Consider the following 14,004-nt stretch of genomic DNA (forward strand, 5'->3'; position numbering starts at 1 on the left):
CACATGCCTGGAATCCAGTGATACCCTCTTGACATGAGAAGGGGTCACAGCACTGTGACCAGAGGTTTTGAGCACTGCTCTGTTCTGATATGCCACAGATGCAAACAAGTGCCTTCTCCCAGAGAGATGCTTGGTACAGTCAGACAAAGTTTCAGCTCTCCTCTTGATTCCAACTTTACAGGTATTTCATTTGTTCCTTTCTGAGCTCCTCCAGCCACCCGGGCTAGGTTGCCCAAAAGCAGAGGCAGAGTGCACAGACCTGCTCGAGAAGCAGCATGTGAATGAACTTGTGTGGCAGCGGAACTCGAATGAAGCTCGGCACGAGTCTGTCAGCCTGAATGAGTAAGAAACTGCGCGGTGCCTTGGGGACCAGCCTACCCCCTTCCCGGTGAGCCGCGGGCAGAGAAGAGCGGCCGGGCTGTGCATACCTGGTGCTGCGGGGCTCTACGGGGCTCCGCGGTGCCCGGCAGCAGCTCTGCCCCGGGTCCTGCAGCCTGGGCACAGCCGTGCGGGGCAGCAAGCAGCGAGGCCGGGAAGCCCCTGACCCCTGCAGGGTCCCCGTGGGTTGCCAGGGGACACGGAGGTACCAGGGCTCCGAGAAGGCGCCTCGACTCCCCGCTGGCCGGTCGGGATCCCGGGGTGAGCAGGGCAGTCCCGACCTGGAAGCGCCCTCGGCGGCGGCGAAACACCGGGAGGAACAGGGCCGGGGTCTCCGGGGTCCGCCGCAGCGAGCCCGAGCGCACCGGGCCGGGCCTCGCTCCGTCGCCCTTTGTCCACCGCCCCGGGGCAGGTGCGGGCAGCGCGACCAGGGACAAAGCGGCTGCGAGCTCCGGGGCTGCTCCTGCCGCCGCCGAGCCCGGAGTCGGGCGCTCTCCCCCAGCGCGGTGCGGGCGCGGCTCCCGGCACTCGGCCCCGGTGCCGCCGGCGGGTTTTATGCGCAGGGCGGCCGGCGGGCCGGCGGGGGTGGGAGGAGCCGGGCAGGTTGTGCCCGCCGGGCCCTCCTCCCTCGCTCCCTCCCCGCCCGGCGGAGAGGGGTCGGGGGAGGGGGCAGCATGGCCTGTCCGTCCGGCCCCTTTTCCAGCGCTCATCTGCCCCGGGAGTGCGGCGCCGCTCCTCGCAGGGAGAAGAGGTCCGAATGGAGACAGACGGCAGCCAGCCCGGCCTCGCCTCCCCGGACTCCCCGCACGACCCCTGGTACCTCCGCAGCGGCCGCCACCGGCCACCCCCACCGCCCCCCCCGGTCCGGCCGCGGCCGCCCCCTCCCCCGGCCCCGGCCGCCCGGCCCGGGCAGGCGCGGCGGTGGCGGAGGCAGCAGCGGCGGCGGTGCCGCTGCCAACATGGCCGATCCGCGCCCTCCCCTCCCCGCGCGGCCCCGCTGCCGCTGCCGCCACCCCCGCGGGGTGCCGCGGCCCCCCGGCGCGGCCCCGCTCACGGCTCTCCCCTTCCTCCCGCAGCAAAATGTTCATCGGGGGACTGAGCTGGCAGACCACGCAAGGTGAGCGTCGCGGGGCCCCGCACCTGCCGCCGGGGCCGGGGGTGGCGGAGCTGGGGCTGAGCCCGGGGGGGTTGCGGCGAGGCCGGGACGGGACGGGACACCCACGGTGGGTGCTGTACTTGCAGAGGGCTTGCGGGAGTACTTCAGCCAGTTCGGCGAGGTGAAGGAGTGCCTGGTGATGCGAGACCCACTGACAAAGAGATCCAGGTGAGAGGCCGGGCCCGCGCCTCCCTTCGCCCCCGCCGCGGCCCGACCGCCACTTTAACCAACTTTCTCTCTTCTCTCCGCATCCCCTCTTCTGCCCGGGCTGCGGGGCTCAGGGGCTTCGGGTTCGTCACGTTCATGGACCAGGCTGGCGTCGACAAGGTCCTGGCCCAATCCAGACATGAACTGGACTCCAAGACGGTGAGATGACTTCTCTCATCTCAGGGGTGCATTTACCGGCGGAACGGCTGTGCTCGGAGCAGCCGTCGATTGTAGTGTTTGATTTCCAGTTAGAGGTTGTAAACTATTGATTCCTGATACGGATCGATCGTTCCCTTCTCTGTCTCACTTGCCGGCGGGTAGCCTAGCTGCCGCCCAAGCACAGGGCTCACCGTGTGCCGATTCCTGATGTGGGTCTGTGGATCCTGGTGATGGTTTTCTTCTCGCTTGTTGGTTGTAAGGCCCATCCCAAGGCCCATCCCGGCAGTGACTGTAGCCCTCTCAAAACTGGGACATCTGAACACGTTTGGGATGAGGATTTGCCCCAGGAAATAAGACGTGTCTGCGTTCCGAGAGAGGGAAGCTGCACTGATCCCTCCTTAGGGGTGCTGTTCCCCAGTGCCCAGGCCCTGCTTCCCTGGCCATGGTGGCCTGTGCATCCCCTGGCAGAGAGCCCTCATTCTGTGCACCCAAGAGACTCTCTTGTGGTTTCCCTAGGTGAAGTTTTTGTAATGGTCATGGAGGTTCAGGACTTTATTGTCTCCAAGTGTGGCCAGTGTCTGCCTGTGTGGGCTACCACCAGCTTCTTCGAGTGACTGCGGCTACAGCCCTCACTTTGCAAGTTTGGGTGATGAGGGCGCCCAAGTGGGCCAGCAGAAAGATTTGGTGGCTCATTGGACTAGTGGCATAAGGTGGCAGGTACTGCCTTGTGAATCTGTGGTGCTCAGGAGATGTGCCGACTGTTTTGAGGGGTGGGAGTGAGATGTCTGAGTGGGAGGTCCCTTCTCTTTAGTTTCAGTGACTTGCCTTCCCCTGAATTCCTTTTCCTTATTGCTGCCCTGGGGTGAAGGTGAGGGTAGGGACGGGGGAGTGGCGGGGGCTGCAAGGGGATGGCATGGTGAGGGGGCATGTTCTGGCTCTAGGCAAGGGCTGCTGAGGAGTCCAACTGCAGAGTTTTATTTCTTGCAGTGCGTGGCCCAGGCGTCCTAGTCTTTATCTTGGCAGAAGGAGAGGGCGGGAGAGTGAGACCCTCTTTCTTAGGGTTTACAGCATGAGTTGCAGCAAGATTTATGTCTGTTCCTGTTTAACTGCCTGGATTGCTCCCTTTGATGTGCACAGGTCCTTCCTCCCCACAGGAGCTCCTGGTTAAACCCACCCCAGCCTTCCTGGCTGAGGCTTGGTCCCCAGGACTCCTGGCCCTCCTCCTTCCAGGAGTGATGTGAAGATGTGAATTTTGCTGGGGGGGGGGGGGGTTTACAGTAATGTCTTTTGAGGAGGGCCCAGAGTTTTCTTTTTCTTTTTTTTTTTTTTCACTAGCCTATGTAAACACAGTGTCTGATCAGCTAGTCCTGTCATGAGTCTGCGGGCTGGCAAAGACCCCTCTTGAAAAGGCAAATGATGGATGTTGGTTGTAGCACTAATCCTGGAAGTGTTTCAGGGCTGGGAGCGAGCTGAAATCCTTGCTGTCCATTCTCCTCCCCAAGCCACTGCTGCCGGCTGTGCGAAGGCGCTGCGAGCCCAGGGTGCAGCCCACGCGGGCAGGGAGGGACGGTGGGTGCTGCAGGAGAACAGAAGGGCCTCGTGGCGCGGGGACCAGCCAGCCATTGAAATTCCCTGCTGCATCTGCTCCGCTCGCCCCACCGGCACGGCACAGAGAGTGGGGACAGTTTCGCCAGGCCTTCTTTGTTAGGAACTTTGGTCCTCTTCCCCCTTCGTTCCTGTTTTTTGTTTGGTGCAGTTTTCAGCTGGGTCAGATGTTTTGGGGTGTTTTGCCTCGTGAGAGGCTGATCTTAGGGGAGCACATGGGGCCTCCATATGCCTTTTCCCTGCTGAGGTGAAAGGCTTTGCTGTGAGTCATGGGTTAAATGACACAAACTCATCTAAATCTTAATTTAGAGTTTTATGAAACTTTGCAGGAAAAGGCCTAGTGTCCTGTAAGGACAGCCTTCTCATGGGGCTTGGTGTCTCCTGGCAAACAGTATTTGATAGACAGTGTCTGCTCAACTTGTTGCTTCATTGTCTTCTGATTCTTCCTACCGTAATGAAGGCAGTTGGCCCAATTCTTCGAGGCAGCCTTGTTCTTTTCAGACTCCTCTTTGTTTGTAAGCTAGATAGTAGACTACAGGGTTATTTTTGAAAATACTTGATATGAGAATTGGCTTTACAATCTCAAGGTAAAAGATTTGCGTGACTATGTAAAGCTGCAGCTGGCCGCTGCCTTGAGCTGCTTCTTTCCGCACTCTGGGAAGAGCACTTGGCAGTGCTGGGTCATCCCGTCGTTTCTTTGTTGCCGTTGTTGAGTTTTTGCTGGGTTTGTCTTTTGTGGTGGAGGGAGTGATCTGCAGCTCCCCTGCAGTGCAGACCAGTAGGGCAGAGGTAGTGACAGAGGTACAATGAAAGAACAAACCCGGACCTGACGTCTGGCAGGTCCTTTCCAGCCTTCCCTGTGCTTTCGGACACTGATACTAGCTAGGCTAACACAGCAGTTACGAGATCTGGGCTATGAAATGGGGCTGTAGGTGGCCTGAAGAGCATTACTAAGGACCTGGCTGGGCTATTGGTACACTTGCAACTTCAGTGGGATTCCTCATTACCAAAGTCTTGTGGGGTGAACTGGAAGCAGTTTGAGCTCAGGTGACTTCCATTCACTGCAGCCTGATCTGGGGTTTTGTTTTTTTGGATACAATCTGAGCAGTTCTGAATGCTCTTAGCAGATTTCTATCTGGATCTGTAAAAAGGATCCATTACGTCAGTGGGTGACACTGAAACACAACTCCTCCAGGGCTATTTGTTTTAACACCAGAAATGAGGGAATAAGGTACCGGTGCCTTTGCTTTAATTAGGAAAGACTCCAGCAGCCAAGTAGCAGTCCAGTTTGGGTAACTTGAGTCCGGCACCGAACTCGCTCCCCTCTGCATGTTCCCAGGCTGTGCCTGCAATCAGTCACCCCAGCCTCCCTCTACCTGCAACAATAGCTGGTTGTGCAGAAGAATTTGTGAAATGACTGCCTGCTCTCTCCAGCCAGGAGGACACGTTATCTCTGCCCAGTTGATCACACTCAGGGTAATGAGAAAATGAGGCTGAGCTTAGCATTGCTGAGTATGAAAGCATCTTATTGGCAGGAGCTGAATGACACTGGCTGAGAAGTAAAAGACAGTAGATTATTGTTTTTGCTTATTATCTGCCATCAACCTCCTGTTCTCCTGCAGTCCCCTGTCCTCAGAATTCGCTGTGGGTGTCTGTACTAGCCAGGAAGCAGTGGGGAGGGGGGGTGTGCCTGGGGAGAGGAGTGCATGGATGGTTCCGATGCCCCAGGGAGGCACTGGAGGGTATGCTAATCTGCTGGTGCTTGGAGCTTGGGGAACGAGGTTTATTTTTGAATTTATTTGTGCTCTTCAGTTTTGCCTGTGTTTACCTACGTGCTGAGTTTATTTATGTTGTAAGCTGTGAGTCAGGATGGAGGTGGGGAAGGCAGTGAGAGGAGCTGGTGGAAGGGCACAGGGGGGCCAAGCTCCGGGGCTGTGAGACGAGTAAAAGGATGCAGGACGGGAGGGCAGCCAGGCTGGAAAGCTGAACAAAGCAGTGAGAGGAGCTGGAGAAACACAGCTTCCTTTTGGGCTGTTGGAGCTGCTGGGCTGATGGGACAATGCTCCAGGCTGCCCTCCCAGCTGCAGCCTGTCCAAGCGTGGGGATGAGCCAAACCTGCCTTTACCACAGGTCTTTGTAAGCTGATTTGTAGGTCTGGATCATCCCTGATGTGATGTAACTTTACAGGAGTTACTGTAAAAATAGGCTATAAAGAAAGAAGTGGCTGAGGAGGAGAGAAGGCTTTGTGGGTGTTTGGCTTGCAGCTGCAGTAGTGTTGTCCCAGCTTTTGTGGTGGTGCTGGTGGTGGTGTGAGGCCGATGTGGGCACACGCTCATCCATGCTGAGCCCGGCAGAACACGCGGCACCTGGATGGCGGCGCGGGGCCGGCTGCTCCGGGCAGCAGCAGGTTTATAGGGAAGCTGAACAGGCACAATGGAGGCTCAGCCCGCGGAGGGAGGGAGGGGAGGGAGGCATCACGGCTTTGTGTGCAGCGCAGCCTGGGGAGAGGGGCAGCACGATCCCTGCAGCCGCAGCCTCTGCAGCCGCCTGGCCTGGGCTCCTCGGGTTAATTTGTGCCATCCTGTCTGCTCTTTTATTGCTTCTTTTTGTCTGCTCTTCAGTCTGTGTTTGAAGGGATGAAATGTTTGGGGGTTTGTGCACTGCTTCTTTTCTGTCCTTTTACTACCCAGATGAACTCTTGTAGTTGTAGGAAGAGTGAAGGGTGAGAGCAAAAAAGGCAAAAGAAATCACTTTTAATATGAGGCTGGTGATGCAAGGCACCCAGGGGCTGGCCAAGCGGGAGGGTGCAGCCCAGCCTGTTAATCCCAGCATGTGATGGGCTCTCAGTGCATCTGCCCAGTGCTCAGCTGGAAATGGACCACGGCATGCTGGGACTTGTAGTCTCCCTGGGTTACACCTTACCAAGAGGGAAAGATGTCTGCAGCCAGCTTCATTTTATGAACCTCAGGTAGATTCTTTAGGTTTTTACCAAGGTGCCACATGGGCTGAGACAGCTGCACACATGGAGGAAACCGTGTGTCTGTAAATAGGCAGGAAAAGTGTGTTCACCTGTTCTTCCCTACATCTCTTTCAGATTGACCCGAAGGTAGCGTTCCCTCGCCGAGCACAGCCCAAGGTAAGCACTGTGGGCAGCCCTTGTGCCACAAGGGTCAAAATTTGTGGTGGTGAACCTTTTTCTTCTGTGCAAGGTGGCAGTGCATGTAACAGAGTTGCTCACTGGGGTTTGCTCAGGACTCACCTGGAGCGCAGTGCTGGGAGTTCGCATGGCACTGAGGAACCAGGTGGCCCCTTGGTTGTACTTCAGGAAGCGCTAGACAGAGATGGTGGATTAAATGCTGCCCAGGATGACCTTAGTCCTTCTAAGGTTGCAGACAATGCTTAGAAGTTCCAGGCCCTTGGAGCTATGGAACAGCTCCATGCTGTGATGTGACTCAGGTGGAAGAGTGTTGTGTGTGTGCACCTGTGTGTGATGAATAGGTGTATGGCAGGGAAGGGGAGAAGGATTTCACTTTGTGAAATGCCCTTGTGTGCTTCAGCACTGGAAAAGGCAAAAGGAGTTTGGTGTTGGATTTTACCTACAAGAGGCTCTGGCATTAAAATGCACAGTGGCAGGAACTTTTTCCGGGTGTGCAGCTAGAAACTTTTAGCTGAGGAGCCAGCAGTATGCTGGAGATTGCCTTTAGACTTTGTGTCTTTCTTTAACTTGGCTCTTGGATGTGAGTTTTAAAGTTTAGAGTCTGTATTCCAAGTGCTGTTCGGGGTGAAAGAGCTGGGGAGAAGCTGTGTTGAGAAGCAGAGAGGAAAGAGGAGACTGGTGCTGGGAGGGAAGTAAGGGGTTCAGGCACTGAGAACAATTGGTGAGCAGGTATCCCAAGTAACTGGAGCCAGGAAGCACATGGTAGGAATTGGGTTAATTCCATTAAGCAGTTTGGTGACAGAAGGTGCTTTAGTGTTAGAACGGGCTGCTCTCCAAGCCAGGGAATTGCTGCGGATTAGCCCTATGCTCCTTGGGGTAATTAGGACCATGTGTTCCTCTGAGAGCAGGGGTGTAGCCAAGCAGCTAAGGGGAGGATGCAGCTGGAGAGCTGGTTCAAAGGATGTCGGTGTGCCTCAGCCTGGCAGCCATGGCCCCTCTCAGGGTAGTTAGTTTTCTTCCTTGTCCCAGCTGTATCAGTGACAAGTGGCAGAGGGATCTTGTCTTTACCTTCTTGCAGAGGCAAAAAAGCAATTTAACTGGGTGTTGGCTGGGCTTCATTTAAGTGCTTGGAGAATGGTAGTGAAATGAAGCTTATTCCATTTCAGACTGGAAGGCTGTGCAATTTGTGGGGTGGGAGGGCAAAGCCTGGGGAACCTGCCTGTGATGGCAGGCTTCCTGCCACCCTGGGAGCAGAGCAGGTACCTCTGGGGTTGCCTGGAAGAGGCTGGCTGTGCAAAGTGGCAGGGCTGGGGAAGGGACAGCTGTGCCCCACACATTTGGGGTGGTGTCACAGTGCCAAGGGAGTGGTGGCAGGTTGGTGAGGGAAGAGGCTGGTAATTGTCTGACGAGGAGGTGGTGGCCAGGTGCTGGCACGTGTGGTGGGCTCTGTGATGACAAGAGCATGAATCTGGTGTGGGACAGATCTGCCAGCTGTGTTTGGCCAGAGGGCTTCAAGAAGTTGGAAGCTGAGCTGCAGCAAAGGGAAAAGTGCTTCCCAGCAGCAGAGGGGAGTTAGTGGCCTTTTGAGTCTTGTTCTATGCTTGCTCTGGGTTTATTTGGTGAATTCCTGTCCTTCCCTTTTCCAGATGGTGACCCGAACGAAGAAGATATTTGTGGGTGGTCTGTCTGTGAACACTACTGTGGAGGATGTGAAACAATATTTCGAGCAGTTTGGGAAGGTAAGTCTCTCGAGTGATGTTGGATCAAAGCTGTTGCTTCTGGGGCAAAAGGAGTTTTCTGAACTTTTCTGGGGGCGGGATTAGAATCTTGAGTCTTTTGCAAGGGTTAAGTAGATTAAAGGTCAGTTACAGATGCTGGCTGGCTGTAATGTCCTTGTAGGGGCTACAGCCAGTGACTCCTGCCCTGTGGTGATTTGAAACAGAGTTTATCCTTGTTCCCAGAGTTGCTAGGACCTCAGCTATGGGAAATTTTTCCCTATCCAGAAGCCTCTCGTGGCTCACAGATTTGCAGTTTGTTCAAATGCTGGAGGAAGGTTTGTAGACACTCCTAACAGAATGGCTGCTTTATCAAACCTCTGATTTTGGCCTGTTTCTAACTCAAAACCTTGTGATTTATTTTTCAATAATCCTTTATTAAAAATAAGTCTTTTGGTCCTGAAACTTCTGCTGAGTCTTGTGCAAGTGGTGGTGTAAGTTTTGTATAGTTGAAGAAAGTTTGGCACTAAGGCTGTCCCTTGTGTTGGTCTGGCTCCTCTGTGGCTGGTGGTGGCTCAGGGAAGGGTGGGCTGCTGTGGCTGGAACTCGCTTGTGCCATGGTCCATGACAGCCAGGTGTGTGAATTATGAGACTGGACTGAATCTGAGGATTGAAGGGAGCTCAGTGGTGACCTTTCAGCTGAGGAGGTTGTCACCATCTCCAGGAGTGATATCAGCAGGATTAGACTGAAGGATCCCAAGATTTTTAATGGGATTAGGAACTGAAGGGGATCATCGTACCCAAGTGCCGAGTGTGGTCACCTCTGTGGGCAGGGCATTGTGACTGTTTCACTGTTGTTCAGTGGAGTTGTGCATAGGTTTGGTCTTTGGGGCAGGAAGTGTTGGATTCTGCAGCTCTTGGAACCTTTCTGCCCAGTTAGGAGTGGTTTGGTGGGTGGTGACCCAGCCAGAACATTGCTGATGGAATCATGGTCATGGAGGGAAGTACCATGGAAACTGCAGTGTGGGGGTGAAGGCTTGGTATTAATTTTCTTTTGAAATTTCCTGCAAAAGGGTGATGTCATGTTAAGGCACACTAATTAGTGAAAGGAAAGGGAGTTTTGTAACCAGATTTGCAATATTGCTGAAAATTTTGGGCAGAAAGTTTGAGACAAGTATCTGCTCAGAACTTTCGTTCAGCTTCTGAAGCCAAACTTGCATCTCCTGGTGTGCAAAGTGGGACTCTGTTCACTTCTAAGAGAAAGTGGTCGGATATCCTCATGTTTGCCAGTTGGTAGCTCTGTGTGGTTTCATTTTCTGTAAGAAATAGGCAAACTCTGTTGTGTCTCCAAGAGCTTTTGCATGGTATTCTCAAGGGTGCCACCACTAAAAGTGGTGGTGTTCATGTGTCTGTGCAGTCTGAAGGCTGTTCGATTTGCAAGTTGTCCTGTGCTGCTGATGGATGTGTTTGATAGGAAAACAAATTGTCTTTGGCATAATCCCCTTTTAACCTTGACTGTACCCCTGCTAATTCAAAGAAGCGTGTCACAGGCACTCAGTTTACAGGCAGTTACAGTTGCTCTAGTCTGAGCAGTCCTTTCCAGCTCTTTTGGGGTGCTGTTATGTTTCTTTTTTTTAAAGGTTGTGTGCTGCAAGGTGTTCTGACATCAGGTGACTGGCAAGGAGTGGTTGTGTGAGACTGTTTTCTGGAGTGGGCAGGAGGGAGAGTTCTGCACAGTGATTCATTTCTGAAGAACCAGTGTCCTGGACAACATCCACAGAGCTTCAAGTCTGTGTGAGGCTGGAGCAGTTGTCCCCTTGGCTCTGGGGAGGTTCCATGGGGAGATGTTAGGGCTGGTCAGATTGACTTGCTATTTTCAGAGCAATTTTCTGACTCATCTGTTCACTTCAGCTGAGAGACTCTTCAGAGCTCTTGTGTAAAGCATCATTCTGGCCTGTAACCATCTTCCAGACTGAGCCTCAAATAATTCACCCATGGCTAGGAGAATTGTTTCCTGAGAGATTCTCTATAGTAGAGAGCTTGGTATGGCTGATGGGCGGGATCAATGGGAAAGTGCATTTCAGAGGAAAGCCTTGTGGCCTTCACCTCTGGAGTTCTGAGCTCTGAATGTGCTGTTGTATGGGTTGTAGGGCTAAGCCTGTTGCCTTCAGTTTCAGCTGTGACTCATGGAAAACATGATTTTGATGCACAATCTCTTTTGGTCACTTTTTCTGATGTTCTGGGGCCTCCCAGATTCCAGAGGTCTCCTTGAATCCTGTCTTTACAGGTGTCCCAGACACCGTGAGTGGTCTTCATCTCTTTGATTTATGGTATCTTTAAGTGAGAGATGCTGAAGCTCCAGTCATGGTATCCTCATCTCAGAAAATGTTTTTTCATTAAGACTTTCCAAGTCCTTTCGGTCCAGTACAGCTTCTGGAATTGTATCAGGACTGTGTGAAAGGAACTGTTGAGGATGCTCTTTGAAAACATTTCTTTAGAGAACTTACCCTATTAGGAAAGAGCTTTGTAACTATTCCCTTCTCTTTGAAGTGGCCCCACAGTTACCTAGGACGTGGCAGGACAAAAATTGTTCCTCTTTTCTCCTGCCTGTCCAGGGAAGGCACAGGAACACTTGGGATCTAGAGAGGAGCAAGCCAAGACCACCAGGTCATCCTGTCTTGATTGCTCAAGCTCAAGGTGCCAGGGTCCCAGGGGTGATTTTTTAGTCAATTGTTGAGAATGCAGTGGCAAGTTCAGTTTGGATGTTGGCTTCAGGGGGAGATCATGCTCTGCTTCTCAGGACAGGGGAGTCCAGTGGATGGCTTTTGCATGAAGGTTTGTATGTCACCCTGAGGCCACAAGCCTGAGTGTGTCTCAGATTTGCCACCACTTAAGGTCTTTAAATTAGGATAGATGCATTTGAAAAATACATTTTAGCCCAGACAGAAAGCATGTACATGCTGAAGGAATTACAAGAGGAAATGCTATGGCCTGCAGAACAGATGAGGTCAAATTAGATTATCATAATGTTCTCTCCAGTTCAAATCCCTGAACTGCAGCTCACAAGCCTACCAAGGTGGTTGGTGTCAGTGCATCTCAGGTCAGAAGCAGCACACCTCCTACGTCCATTAGCAGGAAAAAAATGGAAGTTTAGTTGGGCTGCAAAGGAAGTGGTTTTCTATTTCATTAGACAAAAGTCCCAGATGTGATTTTTCCATTTTGGCATTTCTGCTTATTCTCTTATTTTTGTTTTGTTTTCTTTCCTTGCTGTGTCCAAAACCTTCTCTCAATTTTGTAAAATGGAAGTGGCAAAAAAAAAGTGAAAATGTGTGAAAAGGAAATCCGTGAGTATTACTTAGTGATAAAGCAAGAGAGGGAGAGGCTGGCACCCCAGTTCTTCATATCAAAATACTTGTTTTTAACAGGCACAAAAGGTGAAGCTTCAAAGAGGATCCCTAATACAGCGTGTCTCTGCTTCAAAGAGGAATCACTTTGGGGTTTTTTCTCTTCCAAAACTCTGACTAAAATATATGGGCTGCTGTTTTCCTGAGAAAGACAATACAATGATGTTTTTTTGGTTTTTTTTTAAGTATGGAGAAGAGAGTGAAAAGTGATCTCAAGCTGGCTGTGGTTTGTCAGGTGCAGCTGTGAGGGCTTTGAGCATAGCAGGATCTCTAGGAAACACCTCTCTGGTTCCAAAACCTGAATCTCTCTGAGATCCAAGCTTGGGCCATGCACATGCTTTCTAAAGAGAGTATTATTTCACCTGTAGGACAGAAGTCCTGGAAAGACTTTCATTCACAGTATGTGTAGCCAAGTACTTTGGCTTAAGTTGGATGGTGTTGAAGATCTTTAGACAGCAAAAGGAATTATTTCAACAGCTTCTCTAGATTCAGGCTACCACCCTCACTGAAACCTGCAACAGAAAGGGAGGAGGAAGGTGTCTTGCAGCTACCACCTCAGGCACAGCTAGTCTTCTGTCTAGTTCAACATGTATGAGAATGCCAGAGGAGCTCAAGTTGCAGCTTCCTCCTTTGCTACTTCGACCTGTGGGAACATGTTGTTCTGTATTATTTTTGGGGAGGAAAAGGAGTTGTCCATCAGAGTAATTTCTTTGGACTGTTGGGTCTCTGATCTTGTAAGAGAGGTTATTTGTTTCAAATCAAAACTGAAAAAACTCAGATCATCTTTCTAATGCAAGAGTTGGTCTGATAAAGTTTTGTGGTAGAGAAAGTCATATAAATTGCAAGATAGGAGGAGGGTTAGAACAAATAAAGTAATTTTTTCATGGAGCATATCTAAACTGGGAAATCTTTGCTGCAGGATGTTATTGCTAAAATTTACATAGGCTCCAAAAGTATTGGGCAAATTCATGAAAGGTCTTTTAACATACATAGACACCCCTGTGAATTCAGAAAATCTCCAAATACCAAATAGCTTGGATGGGGATGTGGTGTTCTGAGCTCTGTGGTAATATCCTTGCCTTACTCTTATGTACTTCCAAAGTTGTCTGTTGGTTGGTATCTTGGGAGGTTTTGGGCAAAGCAGAGCTCTGCTCTAACTTGATGCAGCTGGTCTTTTGTTTGTCATCAGGAGAGAAGCTGATCTGAACAGAAACTGGAAGTGCAGAGGTCCTGAAAGAAATAGGGGCCTGCACCCAAATCAGGTTTTGGAACTCATGGTTTTGTTGTGTGCTTTTACATTTGTTGAAGCAGCAGTGCAGGAAATACATTCACAGTGACGTCTTTGCATGACTCACTAATCAGTTGCAGCACCAAGGGTGCTTAAAACCAGTCTGCATCTCTCACTGGGCCTGAGGTAATTGTGTGTGGATGAGTTGGTCATGAAAGCTCAGCCTCTCTGTGAGGCAGCTCTTGCCCAGAGAGAGAGAGATCTCCTCTCTAAAAATACCCTGGAAGCAAACAAGAAAAAAGATCTGGGGTCTGAGGAGGATTGTGACCTTTAGGCTGCCATCTAATACTCCATCCAAATTCTGGACCTGAGAGGTCCTGAGGTCTCACTGGGGTGATGGCTGTTACTGTTGCCATGAGGGAAAATCACAGTATCTGAGGTGCTGGATCAGATGCGGGTCTGTAGGTCTGTCACAAATGCCTATTCATGTACTCCTGCCAGAGGAATGGGGTGGTTGACTTAGGTGTATGAGTTTTCCCTGCTGACTAATGGGAAAACCTTCAGATACTGATGGCAAATGTCTTTAAGGAAGACTTGTTTCTGTGCTTACAGTGGCCATGATTTTCCTCACTTTGGATTGGGAGAATGTTAATTAATTAATCCTTAATCTGCCGCTCTCTGGAAATTTCAGGGATCAAAGCTACTTGTCAACCTGCTGTGGATTTCCAAACTGGATTTTGGATTTTCTTCCACAGATCAGAGGGCAATTTATGTAAATTCTCACACATAACATGGTTGCCTTGAACAGATGGGGAGGGGAGGAGAAGGGGAATCTGATCACCTCTCTTGTGGCAGTAGGCAGTTTGGCCTGTGGTAACAATGCCTCTGGAACAAAGGGTTCTCTGTGCTCTGCATCTGGTAGGCACACAGCCAAAACCACTCTAGCAGTAATGGTCATTCAGGTCTTCTGGGGTTCACCTGATATTTGCCAGGTG

At 51.6% G+C, this 14,004-nt stretch overlaps 1 protein-coding gene across 4 annotated transcripts in view; it reads left to right on the plus strand.

The window, feature by feature from the left end:
- The first annotated feature begins 977 nt into the window (after window positions 1-977).
- Window positions 978-14,004, plus strand: part of MSI1 (musashi RNA binding protein 1) — a 30,245-nt gene continuing 17,218 nt past the window's right edge. For 3 of the 4 annotated variants that reach the window (XM_059863271.1, XM_059863273.1, XM_059863274.1), the window contains exons 1-6: window positions 978-1,194; window positions 1,455-1,495; window positions 1,621-1,702; window positions 1,816-1,900; window positions 6,600-6,641; window positions 8,309-8,401. In XM_059863271.1, coding sequence (XP_059719254.1) covers window positions 1,136-1,194; window positions 1,455-1,495; window positions 1,621-1,702; window positions 1,816-1,900; window positions 6,600-6,641; window positions 8,309-8,401 — 402 coding nt within the window. In that variant the 5' untranslated portion in view covers window positions 978-1,135. The remainder of the gene's footprint in view (window positions 1,195-1,454; window positions 1,496-1,620; window positions 1,703-1,815; window positions 1,901-6,599; window positions 6,642-8,308; window positions 8,402-14,004) is intronic. The other variant, XM_059863272.1, reaches the window with a different exon arrangement.

The sequence above is a fragment of the Haemorhous mexicanus genome, chromosome 19 (assembly GCF_027477595.1).
Source record: "Haemorhous mexicanus isolate bHaeMex1 chromosome 19, bHaeMex1.pri, whole genome shotgun sequence".
In the NCBI taxonomy this organism is placed as follows: domain Eukaryota; kingdom Metazoa; phylum Chordata; class Aves; order Passeriformes; family Fringillidae; genus Haemorhous; species Haemorhous mexicanus.